The sequence below is a fragment of the Lepidochelys kempii genome, chromosome 1 (assembly GCF_965140285.1).
Source record: "Lepidochelys kempii isolate rLepKem1 chromosome 1, rLepKem1.hap1, whole genome shotgun sequence".
NCBI lineage: Eukaryota > Metazoa > Chordata > Testudines > Cheloniidae > Lepidochelys > Lepidochelys kempii.
Window position 1 is genome coordinate 79,615,308 of NC_136380.1, and position 23,008 is coordinate 79,638,315.

The 23,008-nt window shown below is 39.9% G+C and overlaps 1 protein-coding gene across 8 annotated transcripts in view; it reads right to left on the bottom strand.

The window, feature by feature from the left end:
- Window positions 1-23,008, bottom strand: part of KLF12 (KLF transcription factor 12) — a 370,069-nt gene that overhangs the window by 252,435 nt on the left and 94,626 nt on the right. For all 8 annotated transcript variants that reach the window (XM_073346757.2, XM_073346728.2, XM_073346803.2 and 5 more), the window contains one exon: window positions 6,991-7,054. In XM_073346757.2, the coding sequence (XP_073202858.1) occupies window positions 6,991-7,011 (21 nt within the window). In that variant the 5' untranslated portion in view covers window positions 7,012-7,054. The remainder of the gene's footprint in view (window positions 1-6,990; window positions 7,055-23,008) is intronic.

Here is a 23,008-nt window from a genome sequence, read left to right on the forward strand (position 1 = left end):
ACTAACAGGTTTATTTGGGCATAAGCTTTCATGGATAAAAAACCCACTTCTTCGCATCTTGTGCATTACCCACAAAAGCTTATGCCCAAATAAACCTGTTAGTCTTTAAGGTGCCACCAGACTCCTTGTTGTTTTTGCGGATAAAGACTAACATGGCTACCCCAATACTTGACATTTTAGGTAAAACTTTCTCCAAACACCTCAGTTTGGGGCAGACATCAGCCAGAATGGTTTAAGTTTAGCAAAGTTATAAGAAACTGAAAACAGAGTCTTGCAATGGGAAGTGGCAGGCAACCTTAACTGTAGATGTCACTATCTGTGCTGCCTATGATACTAAGAACACACCTATAAACTTCTAAAAACAGTTTAAGCACCAGGGTATTATTAATAAGTGTGCAGGTGTGAAGAGACAGATACTACAACTTTGCTCATCCAGGACTCATTACCATTAACAATTGTTTTTCATGGAGCAATGACCCCAACAAAAAAAAGCTATATCCATTTTACAATGACATTTTGTTTTTCAGCAGATTATATATTATTAAAAAGTTATCAAATATTAATCAGTAATCAATAGTGCCAATTCTACATTAAATCTAAATGAGTACCTTTTTTTTTTTTGAAAGTTCCTATTGTAAAATGTGACCATATCATTTTTTTTCTTTTCTGCAGCTTTCATCCAAAACAATAGTCAAGCTCCTATAGGTTTCTGTGATTCTCAGTTCTTCCTCTTCCAAAGCACTTTTCAGTAAATGCAAGTTATATTTAAGAACTACTACAAAGTCTATGCACCAAAAATATCACAGGGCCTTTCCCATCTGAAAGGAACTCTTTTTAGATGCTGGCCCACATAAATTTGTCGGGCTACTCAGCCAAGAGGCCGCTCCCGATTCTGAAGAAATTCCCCTGGGCAGTTATGTACCTCTCAGATGAGCAGCTTTTATTAAGCAGGGGTTGTATTTTTCTCAGCAGGCCAACATTTAACTAGGGAAAGATCAACCTATCTTAGTGCCAGTCTCCACCCACTGCCTCCTAAAGTTTTGTCCAGAATGACCACAGATATCTAGAACTGCATGGACACTTTTATGCAATAGCCTTTCAACAAATATATTGGATATATTTGTTTCTAAGATGTGACTATTTTGAATACAATAGCTACAACCCTGTTTGGGAGCTCCCCAACAGAAAGAGTCAAATCACATAATTGTAACTCCACCTGGTCTAAAAGAGGTCAGTTCACAAACCAGCTACCAAATAAGACTCCAGGCCTAGGCTTTGATGAACTATTCTTGTGTGTATCTAAGTATGTATACTTTGGAATCCCGCCCCCGGCCAGCTGCTGAGGAGCACTGAGTAAACACACCAAAATAGTTGCAAACTGAATGGAGCAGAGCCAAAACCAAGACCCATAAACAAAAAACCATTTAGGCTATGAAAGCAACTGCAGAGCAGTAACTGAAAAAGTGGTATAGAATAGGTTTTACACTGCTGTTAGTCAGAAAGGCTAAAAGGAAGGCTGAATTCTTCCCAGAGAGCATTAATTAATTTTACAATGTCAAGGGGAAACGGAATCAGTTCAAATGTAATGAAAGTGTGTGAAGCAGAAAGGGCTCATTGCAGACACCTTAAAGGTCTTTACTATTTGGAGTACATCATTTTTGGACCTGCCCCCAGCAATTTTTCAGCAGTCGGGATCAGTTCCAAATCCACCCTGCCCGCATCCGACCTGAGCTGGCTCAAAGCTGAATCCAATGATGATTGAGCACAGAGAAGCTGCACTATTCAGGATGTGCATCTGTCAGAGCATACACTATTCCAGCAGCCCAGAAGAAAGAGGCAGCAACAGAAGATACAGCAGATAACCTATCCTTGACATACAATAAGAAAGAAAATCTCTACTGCTCTACTTTTTACTGAGGATCAGATTTTGGAAAATTCAGTTCCCCCTCATCCTCATGGGTTCCCCTGTATAAAGTTAATGAGCCGTATGCCTAAGGTTGTACTCCAGCAGCTAGTCAATATACGATCACAGTTGACAAACTGAATGTTAACTGTGCATTATTAATATTTTTAAATAAAGAGCAGCAGTTTTAAAATATTAAATTTTTGACCTTTAATGGACTAATTCTAATAAACACTGAACACCAACAGAAATTAATTGGAGTTCTTGGTCTCCGTGTGCCATGAATCTGACTGTCAATCAATTTATGTGTTCATTTTTTAGCTGTTTTTTCCTGGATTTTTATATTCATAATGAATTATGACAAAGAAAACTTCAAACTATAGTCTCTTTGCTTTAGCATGATGTAAACTTCAAGGAACACAACTAAAAAAGGATAGTGGATTGATGCCCAGCACTATAATACACTCCTGAGATTTATATACTTTATCCTTTTTATATTTCTCGTCATAGTTATACTCCAGTGGATAAAGTTAAAGATGACAGAGACTATTTAGAGCAGTCACTTCCTTTCTAGGAAAACAGTGATTGTGGATGCAGGGAGGCCAGCGTGTGACAGTAATCAAACACCCCATCACACTGGTACTGGAATCCTGGTAAGAGAATGTGCTCTAAATTCAATGAACACACAGTATGAAAATGTGAACCTTACAGGAACATCTCAACAAAACTCAAATGCATTTATGACAATTGATTACTGAAAAAAAAATCTTTATCTTATAGTTTCGTTAGTTTTAGAGAGTACGTGTGTGCGTGTGTTTTGTGGACAACGAGACTTTAAGAGGTCAACTGGGTAACAAAATTGAGTTGGCTTTATATAGTACCTCTCATTACAACTTTTGGAGATACTCAGATACCACAGTGATGGGATCATATAAGAATTTTGATAGATAAATCTGTACCTTTAAGATTGTTTTTCCCAGGTCATATTGTGCCTATTCATTTTGATTTGTGTTTTTTCTCCAAAAGCTAAAAGTTAAAAATAATTAAGTTTTAAAACTCTGACGTCCATGTTCAAATCCTTAAGGAGACATCTGTTAAAGGATTATAGAGTAGGAAGGATCCCCTATGTTTCTGATGTAGACTTAGCCTTGCTGAAACCATCCTCTTTACAAGGGAAATTAAGAGAAAGATGGAAAATTCCCTTCTCTTATGCAAAAATACAATGGCTATATTCATGAAATAAGGAAGGATTACTTCCCTAAATATGATAACTTCCAGATTACTTATTTGTGACTACACAAAGCTATGTACAATTACTGTCATCTTGAGCATTGATTCTCCCAGACGAAAGAAATTCATACTCCTAAGGAATTCTCTTCACTGGGTTTCATTGGACTTTTAGGAGAGACAGACAGACTCCCAGACAGACCAACATAGGGATAAAGCATACCAATGTAACAAACAAATCCCTGATGATGCAAGAGAAGCTGTCTATGATGCTAATGATATACCAGAATATTAATGTTCCAAAGACAAGTCATATTTGGTCTTAAGTGGCCTTTAAACTGTCTAATGGCTTTACCTGTAGGGAAAAAAGAAGCCAAACCAGAGGCTTAAAATGAAATCTTAGCCCCACTGATCTCAATGGAGCCAAGACTTCACCCTTAGATTTTAATAGTGGCAGTGGAAGTACCACCTGCCTCTTTGTTGCTTAAACTGTCCAGAACCAGTCCGAGCTCCAGAAAGAGAATTTTTATTCCCAGGGATTGAATTTGTCCATACAACAAAGTCTCTGTGAAAACAATTGTATGATTTAGTCATTGCATTTTTCTAATCTGAAAGCAGACGTTTAGCAGTCTGATTGTTTAATCCTTCATTTTGCATAGGTTCCCAGACAGAAAAAAAACCATAATTTTTTAATTCACATAATCATAATTCACTGTCTTCCTCTCTCATCCAAATCTATCTATCTAGATCAGTTATCAACTACCTCAAGACTACTGGGGAGTGTAACCTGAATTGTATGAGAAAGAAAAACGATGCCTTGGATGCACCTAAACATCACCATGCTCTGCAGTTCTTCATTACCTTTGCTAACACTTTGTAGAGAACCAGAAAGAAGAAAATAGGGACAGGAATTGGAGACACCACCAGGAGGATGAAAATGCATCTCTCCCCACTGCACTTTTATCCAGGAAACTTAGGAATCTGAAACTTATAATCTGAAAGCAGACGTTTAGCAGTCTGATTGTTTAATCCTTCATTTTGCATAGGTTCCCAGACAGAAAAAAAACCATAATTTTTTAATTCACATAATCATAATTCACTGTCTTCCTCTCTCATCCAAATCTATCTATCTAGATCAGTTATCAACTACCTCAAGACTACTGGGGAGTGTAACCTGAATTGTATGAGAAAGAAAAACGATGCCTTGGATGCACCTAAACATCACCATGCTCTGCAGTTCTTCATTACCTTTGCTAACACTTTGTAGAGAACCAGAAAGAAGAAAATAGGGACAGGAATTGGAGACACCACCAGGAGGATGAAAATGCATCTCTCCCCACTGCACTTTTATCCAGGAAACTTAGGAACATTTCAGTTTTATGATGGTAAGTGGTGGCAAGTTGTTTCTTGAGTTCACCACAGGAGACTCCTGCACTGAAGGCACCAGGTGGCCCTTCCCCCTCTCAGAATTTTGGCCATAACTTTCTCTGTCTCTGGGATGTGATAAGTAATTAGACTTTCTGCCCTGACAGAACTTCCTAATTCTAATGCCCATCATGGTCATCTAGTCTGACCTTGTTCTTCCTCTATTTCTATGGTAAGAGACACTACAGCACTGTTGTCTGAACAGACCTGGCAAAATAGGTGTGTAAGTATCCTGTTTCATCTGTAACCCATTGAGAACTTTCCAGACCAACAGGAACTCCAGCTTGTTTACATATAAATAAAGGGGTCTTTGCTAGCTCTCTTGGCAATCAAGAGAGGCTCTCTTTAAGACATCTGTTTGCTGCATTTCAGGAATATATAAGTCTACCAAGAAGTGCCATTTAATAGCATTAGTTTTTCCTTCCTCTACATCTGAGTTAGCCAAGAGATTTGTAACATGCAAACACTGGTTCCCCAGCCGTGTGGGTTTCCTTCCATCGAACAGACACTAGTATCAGAGAAGAGTCATCGAAAAGTCAGGAAGTTGAGCTCAGCGAGATCTCACGAGTCTTTTTAGTTTTCCCTAGATGATGATGGGAGCACACATCACCTGCTGGTCCAGGTCTGCACAGCACCAAGCACAATGGGACCAAGGAGTACTGAAGCACTAATAACAATCTCTTGAATCACAAAATGTTTTGGATGAGAACCTTAATATCCATCAACTTCGTGAAAAAAACTTGTGCAGATTCAGACAGACATCATCTTCCTTTCCAAATGTAAACAGATTAATATCCACTGTAATTACTAGGAAGTCTCAACAGAGGAGAAATTAGAGCAGACTTTTCTGTGCCTACTAAAAACTTCAAGTGGATTATTGCCAAAACACGAAGCTTTTGAGCCATTCTGTAGCTGTTACAATCAAAATACCATCTAAGTAAATAAGCAGTGTTGTTATTGCAGTATGAGACAAGGTGGATGAGGTAATATCTTTTATTGGAGCAACTTCAGTTGGTGACAGAGTTGAGCTTTCAAGCTACACAGAACTCTTCTTCAGCTCAGGGAAAGGTACTCAGTGTCACAGCTAAATACAAGGTGGAGCATATAATTTAGCATAAGTAGTTAATGGGTATTCTAAGGGACCATTCAAGGTGAAGTGGCCACTTCACACTCTGCATACCTTTCCCTGACCTGAAAAAGAGTTCTGTGTAGCGCAAAAGCTTGTCTCTCTCACCAACCGAAGTTGTGCCAATAAAAGATATTATTCACCCACCATGTCTATCTAAGTAAATTAGCATCCTTATCCGAATGATCTCAGGAGATGACTAGTCTCATTGCCATGGTGAACCACTTTGGGACAATGCATAGAATGAAAACTCTTGTTTCCAACAGGTATTACACTTCCAGGAAAAAGCTTAGTTTTGTTTCTGTAATTGGAATGCACGAGAATGATGAGGAAAGCTTTGCTTAAATCTGTTTTACACCAGCTGACAGTCATCATTAGATCTTTCAAAATGCCCCGCTTAAATGAGTGGCTGTACTCCAAATCTTGGTACTGCCAATTGTATTCGCCATTACAATATATTTACTTTATGCAGACAGGGAAGCAAAGACAGTTTCCTTTAAGCAGCCTTGAAGGGACACTGGTTCAAGTAGTATCACAGCTAAAGTCTAAGCATTAGTAGCCATTAGCTCGGAGGACAGAGACAGATTTCAAAACATACTGAAATTAATCATTTTATAAAGCGTGCAAATTAAGGACAGTGAAATACCGAGGACCACCAGTGCCTGTTCCCTTATAACCACAGAAAATGGATGCTGCAGAAACATCCACCCCACTTTTAAAAGATGATACTCCAGAGAAAGATCAAAAAGCACCAAGTATCTAACTAAGATATCCTATTCTATTCAGTTTCTCATACTGCACTTATCAGTTTGGCATTCATCCAACCAATCATTGCATTCATCCAACAATGCATTAAGCTGCATAACTAGCATCTGTAATGGAAGACATCCTCCATTTAACAATTACTTCAACATTGTGCATGGCAAGAAGAAACACCCTGAAATCTCATGCCATTCAACCTTTTCGACATCAATGGAATTGCATGGGACTTAAGCCAGCACAGAATTTGTCCCAAAGCATACTTTTCAAATAAAAATAACCATTCCCACCTGAATACTTTCACTTAGCTTTCTGTTTTCTTTTGAAAACTTAGGTTTTTTAAAAGTATCAGAAAGTGTATCATTAAACCCCGTACAAATTATTTGTTAACAGAACCTCGTCTGACAGACAACGGGAACGTGATGTTCAGAACATTTGTTACTTCACTTAATGTGCTTTTAAAGAAAATATATATTTCTGATGCTACCAGTAATGTTTATATATTGTATATTGTTATATAATGTATATTGTTGTAAAATTGTCAACAAACTTTTATGGCTTTCCTCTTCATATGAATACTCAGTCATCCATTCGTTCCTAGATCCACTTCAATCCTGGAAAAAAAAATCAATAATTCTGAATTAATTAGGAAATGGGCACTGAGCAGACATAACTTCTTCAATGTTTTATTTTTGTTTCTCAACTTTTATTGCCTATTTTTTCAAAAACAGAGGGATCTACTCTGTGGTGAAACATTGGAAAAGCACTGTGTTTTTCAATATTTTAAATAAAACAGGCTGAATATTTCAAATATTAAGTTGTGTCTTGTGCTTTTCAATTAATTGACGTTTTTTCAATTAATTGATGTTCAATTTCTGAGCAGTTACTTGATTGTTCAAAATTTGAGCTTCTTTGTGTGCACAATAGGTCACATGATATATTTATATGGCATGATTGGATGGAGTAACTCTTTAGCAGATGTCAATTTCAAGTACTTACAATTTTGATTTCAAAATTTATTTGCTAGAAATATTCTGCAAGATCTGATTAATATTTGATGTTTGAGGCAAACCTTTTTGCTAGTAAAACTCATTCACTAGAATATTCATAAAAAAGGAATACAACTAAGGGAATGTCTGCACTATCCGCTTGATTGACGGGCATCGATCGATCCACTGGGGATCGATTTATTGCGTCTAGTCTAGATGCGATAAAATCGACCCCCCGAGCGCTCTCCCGTCGACTTTTGTACTCCAGCTCCGCGAGAGGCGCAGGCTGAATTGATATGGGAGCGGCAGCAGTCGACTCACCATAGTGAAGATACCACGGTAAGTCGATCTAAGTACATCGACTTCAGCTATGTTATTCACATAACTGAAGTGCGTAACTTAGATCAATCCCCCCCACTGTGTAGACCGGGGCTAAGTAAGACTGTAGCAGATCTAATAATCTGAATGAATATTTTTAAATATATATATATATATAAATATATATATATATATATATATATATATATATATATATATATATATATTAAAGGTTTGCAGGTTATATGTGGCAAAAAATTTTCATAGTTCAGAATTAAGCCACGGGAAAAAAATTATGACATTAAAAGAAACAGATAAACAACATACTTTTATTTCCTTTGCTTCTTCAGATTAGATAAACTATAAAAATCCAGTAGATTTTGCAAAGTATATTCTAATTTCTGTAAAGCCTTTAAAAAACCTAAAAAAACCAAAGGCCAAAACTGTGGCCTTTAATTTTTTGACACTGTGCCTTAAACCTCTTGCCAGAATGCATGCATATAACTGGAATGGACTTTTACTTTCATATGTCCCCTTTAATAAAGTAAGCTGTGTGAATTCAAGACTAACTCTGTTGTCAGAGAGCTATTATAAATAATCTGTTATAACTTGATTTTTTTTTCAAACTGATGCTGTTTCTCCAATAGTGACGTGTATATAACCTATTCATTTTTAAGCCATAACCCAGTATTTCATTACTGCTATACATACATTAACATAGCTATCAGGTTTAAACATTCTGAACAGCCTTTTACCTTTAAAACAATATGAGACTCTGGAAAAGAAGCAAAGATAGTAAACATTAATGAAACCCACTAACATCCCAGTGATTAAGCACCAAATCTATATAACTTTTTATTAACTTTTAATCCAATTTTTTTTAGAAATAAAATAAATGTAAGTTCCAATTAACATTAATATGAGTCACAAATGGTTGCAAATTCCCTAGAAACAATGACCTTACTAAATTTAATTAAATTCTGTAGGCTTGGAATGTTCTAACTACTGTAGAGTATTTGTCCCATCTTTGATGTATCTTGGAGAGTGTCTTTTCTGTTTAATCTCCTTTGGCATTATTTGAATTGCTTCAGAATTTCCATTTCATGAGGCAAATTTTCTTTGGCTTACAACTGAGCCAGTGAGCACTGAGCGACGTCTACTTTTTTTTTTTTTTTTTTTTTTTTGAATTGCACACTGTAGGGAGAGGTCTTTGACTTCCTAGCAGCCCCTTTCTGTGCCAACATCCAAATACTGAACACTTGAGCCAGGTTTTCTGTGTCCTAAATGTATACACATGGCATGGTTACCTAAATTGACTGTGAAAGGACTCCGTCACAAAACTGTTAAATTAAATGTACAGCATTTCAAAGCTCCATAGGGTATCCCTCAAAAGGAAAGTTTGTTTGACCTGTAATTGTTTCCAGTTCTCATATTTTCTCATCAGTTATTTCTCTACACAAACATCCTACAGTGCAACTTAGCTTCATGTTACCAGTGAATGCTGGAAGTCCTATTAGCTCACTGTGGCTATGGTAATAATGAGAACAGGGATGTGTGTTTCAAAATGCTTAAGTGTAGCTATCTTACTAATCATAGCTGCATTTGTTTTACATTATTAAATCATGCACAATTCTCTCCCTCCACCCGCCCCACTGGTGAAAAGGTTCCTTCATTAACAATGATGAATGATTGGTGTTGTTTATATATTCCCCTATGCATGTTTACTCAATTTACTGAGCACTGAATTGTTAGTTCCCTTTCACCTTTAGAATGCCAGTCTTTTTTCATCCTTTTTGTATGTGAGATTGAAGGCTCATGAAAATGTTCTGGTTGGCCCAAATCCTTAACAGACAGTGTAAGCACATCACAAACCCCATGACCACAACACTGCCCCTGATTGCGCATCAACCCACACACTTTAAGGATGAGCAGGGAATTAATTCTCCAGGGCATACATTCAGTCCTTCACCTGTCCAATGAGATGGGTGCCAATTAGGATTAGTTGCAATGTGGATACCTGCCATCACTTCAATTCACACAGGCCACCATAGAGATATCAAAAGGTAAAAATTTTGATTACTTATGACTTGGGTTGGATTTGAACTGGAAACAAAAAGCTACACATCAAATTGCAATTTCAAACTCAGACAGTAGATCTTCACTGCACACTGAGCCTGGGCTCTCACCCAGGTTTAAGCCCAAACCCCTCTTCCATCTACACACAAATCACCTTGACTGAGGTAGCAACCACTCGGGACCTGGCCTGTGGAGGAGGGGAGGAAGGGAAAGAGTCAGAGACTAAGTCCTGCTGCACCTCGGGTTCAAGAGCTGCCATATTGCAGTGTGGACACAGCTCAAGTCACAGACCTGAGTCAGAGTCTGCATAGTGTAGTATGGATGCTTTAGCATGGCTGAGACACCCAGGTCTAGCTATTGTAAACCCAGGTTTACAATGCAATGCAGATCATAGAATCATAGAATATCAGGGTTGGAAGGGACCCCTGAAGGTCATCTAGTCCAACCCCCTGCTCGAAGCAGGACCAATTCCCAGTTAAATCATCCCAGCCAGGGCTTTGTCAAGCCTGACCTTAAAAACCTCTAAGGAAGGAGATTCTACCACCTCCCTAGGTAATGCATTCCAGTGTTTCACCACCCTCTTAGTGAAAAAGTTTTTCCTAATATCCAATCTAAACCTCCCCCACTGCAACCTGAGACCATTACTCCTCGTTCTGTCATCTGCTACCATTGAGAACAGTCTAGAGCCATCCTCTTTGGAACCCCCTTTCAGGTAGTTGAAAGCAGCTATCAAATCCCCCCTCATTCTTCTCTTCTGCAGGCTAAACAATCCCAGCTCCCTCAGCCTCTCCTCATAAGTCATGTGTTCTAGACCCCTAATCATTTTTGTTGCCCTTCGCTGGACTCTCTCCAATTTATCCACATCCTTCTTGTAGTGTGGGGCCCAAAACTGGACACAGTACTCCGGATGAGGCCTCACCAATGTCGAATAGAGGGGAACAATCACGTCCCTCGATCTGCTCGCTATGCCCCTACTTATACATCCCAAAATGCCATTGGCCTTCTTGGCAACAAGGGAACACTGCTGACTCATATCCAGCTTCTCGTCCACTGTCACCCCTAGGTCCTTTACTGCAGAACTGCTGCCTAGCCATTCGGTCCCTAGTCTGTAGCGGTGCATTGGATTCTTCCATCCTAAGTGCAGGACCCTGCACTTATCCTTATTGAACCTCATCAGATTTCTTTTGGCCCAATCCTCCAATTTGTCTAGGTCCTTCTGTATCCTATCCCTCCCCTCCAGCGTATCTACCACTCCTCCCAGTTTAGTATCATCCGCAAATTTGCTGAGAGTGCAATCCACACCATCCTCCAGATCATTTATGAAGATATTGAACAAAACCGGCCCCAGGACCGACCCTTGGGGCACTCCACTTGATACCGGCTGCCAACTAGACATGGAGTCATTGATCACTACCCGTTGAGCCCGACAATCTAGCCAGCTTTCTACCCACCTTATAGTGCATTCATCCAGCCCATACTTCCTTAACTTGCTGACAAGAATACTGTGGGAGACCGTGTCAAAAGCTTTGCTAAAGTCAAGAAACAATACATCCACTGCTTTCCCTTCATCCACAGAACCAGTAATCTCATCATAAAAGGCGATTAGATTAGTCAGGCAGGACCTTCCCTTGGTGAATCCATGCTGGCTGTTCCTGATCACTTTCCTCTCATGCAAGTGCTTCAGGATTGATTCTTTGAGGACCTGCTCCATGATTTTTCCAGGGACTGAGGTGAGGCTGACTGGCCTGTAGTTCCCAGGATCCTCCTTCTTCCCTTTTTTAAAGATTGGCAATACATTAGCCTTTTTCCAGTCATCCGGGACTTCCCTGGTTCGCCACGAGTTTTCAAAGATAATGGCCAATGGCTCTGCAATCACAGCCGCCAATTCCTTCAGCACTCTCGGATGCAACTCGTCCGGCCCCATGGACTTGTGCACGTCCAGCTTTTCTAAATAGTCCCTAACCACCTCTATCTCTACAGAGGGCTGGCCATCTCTTCCCCATTTTGTGATGCCCAGCGCAGCAGTCTGGGAGCTGACCTTGTTAGTGAAAACAGAGGCAAAAAAAGCATTGAGTACATTAGCTTTTTCCACATCCTCTGTCACTAGATTGCCTCCTCATTCAGTAAGGGGCCCACACTTTCCATGGCTTTCTTCTTGTTGCCAACATACCTGAAAAAACCCTTCTTGTTACTCTTGACATCTCTTGTTAGCTGCAGCTCCAGGTGCGATTTGGCCCTCCTGATTTCATTCCTACATGCCCGAGCAATATTTTTATACTCTTCCCTTGTCATATGTCCAACCTTCCACTTCTTGTGAGCTTCTTTTTTATGTTTAAGATCCGCTAGGATTTCACCATTAAGCCAAGCTGGTCGCCTGCCATATTTACTATTCTTTCGACTCATTGGGATGGTTTGTCCCTGTAACCATGCTCAAGCATGGGCTTGGAAACACTAAGTCTACAAGTCCAGGTCCCACAGACCCTGGCTTAGTGTGCAGTGTAAACATGCTCCTAGTAATCCTATCATAAAATGGCCTAATTTTCAGATGTGCTGAGAACATGCAACTCTCAATGAAAGTACCAACAAAAAAAAACACTTCCTGGATTTTTGTGAAGATAATTTATTCTTCCAGGTTTAAATAAGGCTGCTATGAAATACGTGTTTTGTTTTAAGTAGTAAATGGAACGTGATGTGAAAAGTCCAAATAGGAGTACTTACATCCAGTATCATTTTGCAATAATAGTTTTTAGTACCAGCAAAAAACCTACAGCACAAAATAAGAGGATTGGAAACGAGAACACCACATTTGTTTGATCCAAAACTCTTAAATGACCAAAGGTTTTCTCTGTAATCACAGAGCAAAGTCTCTAACAAACATGAACCATCAGTCTCAGGCCAGGTCTACACTACAAACTTTTGCTAATGCAAGTTACATAGACACAAAGCTGCAGCAGTTAGCATATCACTTGCGCATGTGTGTCGGCACTGCACGTACTCACTAGGAGCGCTTGTTTCAATGCAGGTAACACAATGTGCAACTCGCCACAGTCCAGCACACTGTTTTTGGGGAAGTTTTGGCAATGCACGGTGGGGCAGAAACAAGTAGCAAAGGGGGTGACTGGGACAGCAGGGTTGCATTCCCATCATGCAAATTTCTCCATTGCCATCTCTATCACATAATTTTCATACTTATTTTGAAAATTCCACCCAGGAAGGACTTGTCATGGTCCACCATCTCTGAGAGAAGCATGGACGCTATTGTCATAAGCATTGCAAGCACAGGCCACATGAACCTACTGTCTGAGTTTGAAATATCTGCAGAGCCCCAAGAAGAGCCATGGGGAACATGATGACTTCCTGGAGGGCAGATTGATGGTGGCATTCATAGAGCAGCTGCAAATGGTGGAACACTGCTTCTGGACCAAAGAAATAAATACTGACTGGTGAGATCTCATTGTAATGCAGGCTTGAGATGAGGAGCAGTGGCTGCAGAACTTTCAGATGTGCAAGGCCACGTTCCTAGATCTGTGTGCTGAGGTCACCCAGCCCTACAGTGCAGAGACACCAGAATGAGAGCTGCACTGACAGCGGAGTGGCGATCACACTCTGGAAACTTGCAATGCCAGATTGGTACCAGTCAGTGGAAAATTGCTTGGGAGTTGGAAAATCCACTGGCGGGGCAACTGTCATGCAAGGGTGCAGGGCCACTAATCATCTCCTGCTATGCATGACTATGACTCTCAACAATGTGCAGGACATAATGGATGGATTTGCAGCAATGGAGTTCCTGAACTGTGCTGGAGCAATAGATGGCATGAATATCCCCATTCTGGCACTAGACCACTTGCCAGAGTGTACATCAAACAGAAAGGACTATTTTTCTATGGTTATGCAAGCACTGACAGAACACCAGGAATGTTTCACCGACATCAGTGTTGGCTGGTCAGGGAAGGTGTATGATGCTCACATCTTTAAGAACACAAGACTGTTCAGAAAGTTACAAGCAGGTACTTTCTTTTCCAGCCAATGGATTAACATTGGTGTTGTTGAAATGCCAATAGTGATCCTGGGGGACCTAGCCTACCCCTTACTCCCCAGTTCATGAAGCTGCATGCCAACCACCTTCACAGCACCAAAGAAAGATTTGACTAATTGCTCAGCAGAACGACAGCTGGATGTTCTTTTGGTAGATTGAAGGTTCGCTGATGTTGTTTACCTACTAGACTGGATCTCAGTAACAAAAATATAACCACTGTTATAGCTGCCTGCTGCATCCTGCACAATACATGTGAAGAAAAGTGGGGGAAGTTGCCACTGAGGTGGAGGAGTTTGAACAGCCAGACACACGGGCTATCAAAAGAGCTCAACATGGAGTTATACAGCTTAGGGATGCTTTGAAAGAACACTAACAGCGAGCCACAGTACTGCATTGTGGTGTACTGTGCGTCACCTAGCCCTACAGTCTGGGGGCCTGTTAGGAATTGCATGGTGCTTGGTGCACATCTATAATACTGACAATGCACTGGTTAATGTTGTGGTGCTTCCTGTACATTTATCATTATTACACTGTTTGTCACTGATCCTATGAGTTGTGTCACAGTGTACAACAACAAGTAAATGGTGCTTTCACTACCGCCAGACATTATGCAGTATATGTTGGAAATCAATAAAGATGAACTATTTACCAAACAATACAGTTTTATTGACTAATGAAAACATCTTAAGAAATTCTGTGTAATTTAAAAGCAAATACATTAAAACCTTAATAAATTTATGGAACAGAGGTTAAATAAGAGGAAGAAACATTCATGTCCATTTTAGCTACACATACATCAACTGAGGCTCTCACAGGTTAGTGTATATGAAGCTGTCGTTGCCCTTAATGTCCCCCTGTGTAGAGTGGTAGGGAAGGGATGCGGCCCCTGATGCCATGTGGAATGTGGAGGGTGGTTGTAGGGAGGTACTGTACTTTGTAGTACCCCATGGCCTGCAAATGGAGGCAAGCACAGGATTGTAGGTCCACTAGAGTCTGCAGCCAGAGAAGCCCCATTATGTCCTGATGCATCTCCCTCTCCTTTTCCTGGTGGGACTCCTGGGCCTTTCTGCTCTTTTCCTCTCCATACAGTCTTCAATATTCATCCTCCAAGCCCTCTGCTTATGAAGGATAATGCAGCACTGGCTTGCAGGATCTCACTGAACATGTCACTCCAAGTCCTCTTCTTTCTCCTCCTCTTCTGTGTCAGGCATTCCAACGGTGTGGAGGGGGAACCCCTCAAGACCACAACAGCCATAAATGCAGATAAAACACAAAGAGGTACCACTGTCTGTTTAGTCTCAACGGAAATCAAAAGTTAGATTTAGAACTCCCTTCCCTTGCTCTCCTAAATTTTTAAACAAGACTTGACTACTGACACTTCTGCTTCAGAGTGATTGTGCACGGTGCCACTCACAGCACCAGCCACAGCGAATATGGCCTGCCAGGGGTGAGGGAAATGCATGAAACTATATGGGAGTATAGGTCAGTGTCACTGAATACGGCACCATTTTCCATATGCGGTGGAGATTTTAGCTGATATCTCATTCCTGAAGGTAACAAAGGCACAGAGGGCACAGCTGCTGCTGGTGTCTCAAAGTTATCCGGGCCCATATGTGGCTAGACTGTTTACTGCAATGCTGCCAGCCACAATTATAGCCAACTGGCATAGGGAAAAAAGTGTCCTACTGTGAAGAAATAAGGCCAACATCCAGAGAAATTTTTGGGAGAGGATGGTAGAGGAACTCGATCGAAGTTTCATCAAGAGCTCTCAGAAGGATTTCAGGGACATCTGTGTACATAAACTGCTCCGGGATGCCCCGGCCTAACTCTACAGGGGAAGAAAAAGCAGATAACAACTCTACTTCTCTTTGTTGTGAATTAATGAAAAGTTGATAGCTGTGTCCTGCTAAGTTGGGGATGCCATCTCTGTAATGAGAAACAAACATACATGCTTACCAAATGTTCCTTCCCCTACTTTGGGATCACCCATTCTCGACTGCCAGGACTGACTGGACTGCGGTGGAGTCTCAAACAGGCTCTGGCTCAAAGCACAATGGAGTCCCCAGGTCACATATCCCCCCATCCTCTTGCTCCACCTCCGTCCTTGTTGTTCATGCCAGGGACGTTTGACTCAGGCTCCTCGGAGGTATCCATGGTATGTACAAGTGGTGATGGGGTCTCCGCCAAATATCGCATGCAGCTCTTTGTAAAAGAGGAAGGTCTGAGGCTTGACTCTGGATCGATTGTTGTCCTCTTTGGCTTTCTGATAGGCCTGTTGCAGTTCCTTTGCTTTCAGGAAGCACTTCTGCTGCTCCCCATTGTACCCCTTCTCCTGCATTCCCCATGCAATGTGCTCATAGGTATCCAAATTTCTATAGCTGGCCTGTAACTGTGCTTGAACAGTCTCCTCTTTCCACTGGACCAGGAGATCCAAAATCTACTGTCTACTCCAGGCTGGAGTGCATCTGAATTATGTAGCTGGTGTGATTAACTGGGCAGTTGCACATGACAATGGACAGCTGCTATAAGTGGGCTTGCCAAGATGAACAACCAGGAAAAGACATTTCAAAAATATGTTGAGTTTTAAAGGAGGGGAGTGGCTTCCAGTCTTCATTACCCCTAGGCAGTGGAGTTAACAATTGTGACCAGAGCTGTCATTGTCAGGCACTGTGGGACCGTTGCTGGAGGACTGTTAGAATCAACTTAAGTAATGCAGCATCTACACTCACACTGTATTGACCTCAGTAATTCAACCATTGCTCAATACGGCTCACGGAGCTGGTGTTACCATAACAATGTAATGGAGAGTTTGCATTGGTTGGAGACAAATTTAAGTGTAAACACATGCACAAATAGGTTGACACAAGATGGTTTACATCAGCCTAACTTTGTACTGTAGACCAGGCCTCAGACTTATGAGAACTGGCAAAAAGAAAACACAGTTGTGTCCCTTTCCAACCAAAAAATGGCTGTTTTCATAAAACTAGGGTTTCAGAATTTTAAAAACTTTTTAACATTTACCAAAGCTACCACATATTTGCCATAGGCTCATTTTCTCACCAGCAGAAAACAATAAAGAATTGAAATGTCCAATCCATCTGAGATCTCATGGGCAACAGAGTAACTAAGGTATTTCCAGCATGTCTAACACCCTCACTGATTCGCAAAACATTACCATTGGAGATGGAAAACATGTATGGGTCAGATTCAGAAATGAGATATCAGGTCCATCTTATTAATGTACAGACTTTGAATGAACATACTATATTTTTTCTCTCTCTACTTTGAGAATATATATATATATATATATATATATATATATATATATATATATATTTAAATTATAAATAATACTTAATATTCATTCATCAAAATAGAATAGTTTGATGAGGCAGATAGGCCCCACAATGGCAACGAAAGTACAATGGCTCCCAACGCCTTCAGCAGATGTCAGGAATAGAGAGAGACTTAAAAGGAGGAGACCCCAATTCTGGACTGACAAGGAAGGAGGGCAGAGCTCCACTTCTCCTGATGTGAAAGAAGCCTGGTTGCAACCCAGAGTGTAAGCAAGGCTGTCAATCAGAAGAGCCTTCTGTTAGAAGGGAGGACAGGTTGCTAGGGGCCAAATAAAGTATGGACTACTTGAACACAAGCCCTGAACAGAACAGCAGGATCCCACAGAATATTCATTCAATGACCTGTTTTGAGCTGTTTTTTATCCAGAATTTTTTTTTTTGTACCTTAATACTCTCTGGGAGTGGTAGAACTGAAGTGTGATTTGACCCCTGAGCTAAAGCACCACTACCTCAGATGTAGCAAGAGATAGCGACCTACCAACAGAGACCTGTACCTGGGTGAGTCATGCCCTAATGGGCATGAGGGGATGCTGCAGGGGCAAACCCAGTCACAAATAGTTAATATACTGGAAACATGAAAGTGATATTTATACAGAATTTATTTTTCATAAATTCATTGAGCAATGCTCACTAGCATAATTAGAGGGTTATTCCTGTGTTAAATTCTTCTTTCCAGGATTTGGGCAAATAAGCCCAATCCTCACGTTGTGCAGGTGACATTCAATCTCTTCTTCATTTTAAATAACGCCACTGTCACAAAACTGACCCTCCTCTTGGCAGAGATCAACCCATGCCTGAAGCATAGCTGGACGAAGCTGAACCTGAACAAGACTGGCGGGCAGAAGAAAACATGGGGAAGAGTTGGACGCCGCAGAGCAGTCTCTTTCAGCTGAAGGCACACAACCACAACGGATCAATACAGACACTGGTTTAGGAGTGCTCCTGCATTCCTTGTTGACACTAAGCTCTCACAGAGCAGCGGCCACGTTGAACACTTTCCATCATTTCTGGCAAGCAAAGAGACAAACCATCCTTGCAGAAGATGACCTAGCCTCAGTAGTACATGCCTCTGTCACCCCCAAGCTGGACTATAGCAATGCTATATGCTGCTCACAGGTTTAAGTGCTTTGCTGAATCAGGACTTAAATAACTATATTCTCTAGACAGCAAATCTCACCTTTGGAAATATCCAGGCTTATGAATCACTTTGTCCAATCATTTATTTTATTATAAAAAGGAAGCATTTTGTCTTATTGGTTTCCCTTAAGTTTTCACTTACACTATCTTCACAATCTTCAAAAGCCCTGAGTCCCAGCAATCCTCCCTGAGGAGGAGGGCTGAATATGACTTCTTCAAAGCCCATCAATGCTGCTCTGAGCATTAGATTGAGAATTGGGTTGTCTGAGACCAAGACAAGGTGCTCTCTTCCTTTCTGGAAGTGAAAACTCTGTAGGAAGGGACTTCCCAATTCAAATCTCCAGCAGCACCATTAGCACTAGATACCCCCAGGCTTGCCCTCTTTACTGGATTTCTAATTCACAACTAAATTCAAAAGTTTTAGGGATAATACAGACTAGTGATTCTTCAGAGTCTGCAACTGTGTAGTAGCCAGGGGCTACTAAAAGATTGTATGTGTGTGTAACTTCAAAAAAGGACTTCCAGACTGTTCTAATTCAAAGCAGTCAAAACTAAGAATCAACCCACTGTGCCATCAGGGCTTCTGTCAGAAAAGTATTTAAGATTATAATTCACATTGTGAACAACTGTTTTGTCTGCTGTGATTGCAATGTTTTGCCAGATGGAACAAAGAATAGGTTAAAATGCCAATATGTATTTATTAAATGTTAACATTCAAATGTATAGTCTTATATGGGACTGAAAGGACATTTTTCATATATACAGTACTAACCTGTTACAATGGGGTCAAGTGTTTAAGTTTGTTCTTACAAACAAAGCTGCTAGTTGCTTTTCATAGTATCTTCTCTTAAAATTCTTGGTTGGTGTTTATTTTCTGTGTGTCTAAGGGTGGGTTTATTATTTATTATTAATTATTATTATTAATATGGCTTTTTTGTATATTGCTGCAGTGAGTTTGTGATAAAAATTATCTGAAGTTTAGTCTAAATATTTCTGAAGATAAACTTAGTGCTTCATATTGTGATTTTCATTGTTATTTTGACTAAAAGTGAAAGAGAAGCAAGAGTCACAGAAAGTGGGATGCTAGTTGCCAGGCAACACGTGATACCTAGCTCTCGAATTCCTATAGCATGAAATATCTATAAAGGCTTCTACAGTGTATGACATCTAGTAAAGAGAGAAATCAGAGACACACGCTTATTGAAATGCATCATAAGTCAAGGTAAGAAGCAGCAGCTGTGCCACCAATCCAGTTTGCAGGGAATACGGAAGTAAAAACCTACTGGAGGTTTAGATTGGATATTAGGAAAAACTTTTTCACTAAGAGGGTGGTGAAACACTGGAATGCGTTACCTAGGGAGGTGGTAGAATCTCCTTCCTTAGAGGTTTTTAAGGTCAGGCTTGACAAAGCCCTGGCTGGGATGATTTAACTGGGAATTGGTCCTGCTACGAGCACGGGGTTGGACTAGATGACCTTCTGGGGTCCCTTCCAACCCTGATATTCTATGATTCTATGAAAAAGGGTACCCTGGACTTTACTTGGAGTGGGATGTGGGTCCATGGAGAGATATCACCGAAATCACTATTTACTTGTAACCCAAATGAGGTAACACTACCAGTAAGGGACCACAACACCACAAAGGTCTTGGCAGGGAGGGGAGCTCTATACTTTGCTCATCTGGTTGCAGAGTTTAGTTTTTACCATGTCATTATGATGTTATTTTTAGACAAGAAAGGAGTGCATTGAGTGACCTATTAGCTGGGAGTAGAGGATTCATTAACAAAACATACCATTTGCAAGAATTCTGTATATTTATCTCAGTCCTTTCAAAGCTTTATTCAAATTAGTAGTTCTTGTTTCAAAGCTTTATTCAAATTAGTAGTTCTTGTTCTAATAAGTATACCCAATATCACTTGAATAAAGGTTTGCAAGGTTGATCCCTTTTTCTTTATGAACTCTTAATATTTGAAACTAATGAATTATTTAAAAAGACACCTTATTGCTCATCTCTGCTTTCTTGCTTTCAGTTAGGAAGAAATTTGAAACAGGGAGTCTGCAAACTCTTAATTCTCAATGAAGACAGGGAAAAGTTCTCTTCTGATGCCTTAATTTTAAATGCACCAGTACTATTTTGATATTTTAAGACCTGGTTTGTCAAAAGCAGGTGTAATATAAAACATAATAGGGAATGCACTAATCTTTTGAAATTGTGTCCGTATGTACTTTAAAGAGTCCTTAATCTGGAAATGTTGGCTCTTTCAGCCATTATAGCTTATTTGTCAGCAAGAATTAGGAAACCAAAGTGCAGATATGAATGCACAAAAAACCTTCTGGTACACCAGAATAAAAAAAAAATAGTCAAAATGCATATGCAATACCTACATTTTAAAAGCTAAATAGTTTTTTTTCCATTTGTGAAATTTTAAATACAAAGTAAATTCTCACCTCTTATGTGTCACCATCCTGAAAAGATTCATTTTAATAAGAAGTGCTGTTTAAATTACAAGAGGGCAATTAATTGCACGGAGCAAAGAAAAACAGAATCATTCTGCCCTCTGTCAAACTCATACAAAATGCTGCCCATTAATTTTGACATTTCCAGACATTTGACTGAACTGATTTTACTCCTGGGGGGATTCTGCGCCAAAAAAATTAAAATTCTGCATATTTTATTTGTCAAAATAATGCAATATAACCACACCAGTTTCAATTGTTTTGGTAATTTATTTAAACTACAATCAAGAAAAAGAAGTCACAATAACTATTCAGCATTTCCTAAACACATTAAAGTTAAGTTACAAACACTTGGTAACATATACCCTGCATTCCAGTTATACATCCAGTTATGGATTTTCATTTAAATTACATCACAGAACACCAAACAGGAAAAAAAGTAGAATGTCATTTTAAATTGCTCAGATTTTCACACATGAAAGTCATACAGTTTTGCTAATCATTGTCCTGGACTGGACTGGGTACTTTGGGAAGTGCTTGCTTCTGATTGTCCTGACATATTATTGACTGCCTGGTAAATGTTTTATTTGCCCTCAAAATCTTTTTTTAAATGGGTAAGTAAAATAAATCCTGAGCTGTAATCTTACCCCACTGTGCCACTTTGGCACAGAAAAAGAGTGAGAAAGCACATAGATCTTCCTAGTTGATTCCCTTACTGTCATTTGTAAGGCTTTACATCACTCTGGCAATGTAGGGACCTTAAAACTTTTACAGGTTTTCTGCTCCTGGGGGAATTGACTGAGAATGGGAATAGTTAACTAATAATAGGAACATTAACAATGTTACTAGGATGCAGGCTGCTACATTTCTGCATCAGGGAAAGAGCCTTCCTCATGCATAATAAAAAGACCTACCCCTCTATGCCCCCAGCAAGCCACAATTGTTGGCAGGCACCCACCTTCGATGGTGATCAACGTCTCCCTCACAGGTACACATGCCCAGTCCCTCCCACGGTGATTTGAATTTCTGAGACTGTTCCAGGCACACTGGAACATACCCACTGCCTGGGCTGCCAGGGAAGAGGCACATGTAACCCTGAAGATTTCTTTTGCATTTTTTTTGCACGGGAGGGGCACAGAAATATGTAGGCCATATGAATTCTGCGCCTCTGCAGGGGTGCAGAATTCTGTCAGGAGTATGATTGCAACTATCATATTCTTTTAATTTCCTAGGTTTGGGCTTTAATAAAATGATTTTTAAAATGTAAAACTATTTCCAAGACACAAGAGAATGCTGGGCTGCACAATATACACACTCAGAACAAGAAGAATTCTTGTGGAATTCTGCCTTATTCCATACACCTTTATATAGTTCATATTCCAATTACTACACTGAATTAAAACAAAATTCCATGAGATTTCTTATTCATCAACATCACATGGAAGTCAGCAGGATGTTAAGAAATCATACATTAAATGAGAACTTCCGTACAACATATGGATACATATTGCCCATTTATTTTACTAATAACTGACCAACATTCCATTTTCATACAACAAAAAACAGGACCTGTGCACAGAGTTTTTAAGCCCACACTACTCTGTCAAATCAATAGAGATTTTCAACAGATTTCTGGAACATGTATCCATGAACTATGAACTGGTTTGACCAAACTTTTATCACCTCCCACCAAACTGCTTCTTCCAAAAAAAAAAAACAAACAAAAAAAAACGCAACTTTTTCTTTTTTAATAATGGCCAAAATTATCTATTTTAAGACCTTTTATACTCAAAAATGGTAGAACCATTTTTGCTGAGACTTTCAACAACATCAACATATTACTCCCAGAATGAGAGCAAAGGTGCGAGATTTCAGCTTTCAGCATCTGAAAATAAACCTTTAGAATAGAAACATTCGTGCAACCTTAATTTCTTGTTGGAGCTATACTTGTTGTGGTTCAACAGCATACTTTAATTCCACATAAACTATCAAAGAATATCACGGTTGGAAGGGACCTCAGGAGGTCATCTAGTCCAACCCCCTGCTCAAAGCAGGGCCAATCCCCAACTAAATCATCCCAGACTGGGCTTTGTCAAGCCTGACCTTAAAGACTTTTAAGGAAGGAGATTCCACCACCTCCCTAGGTAACGCATTCCAGTGTTTATGCTTAGTTAATTAGTGTGAAAATGGAAAATGAAAGT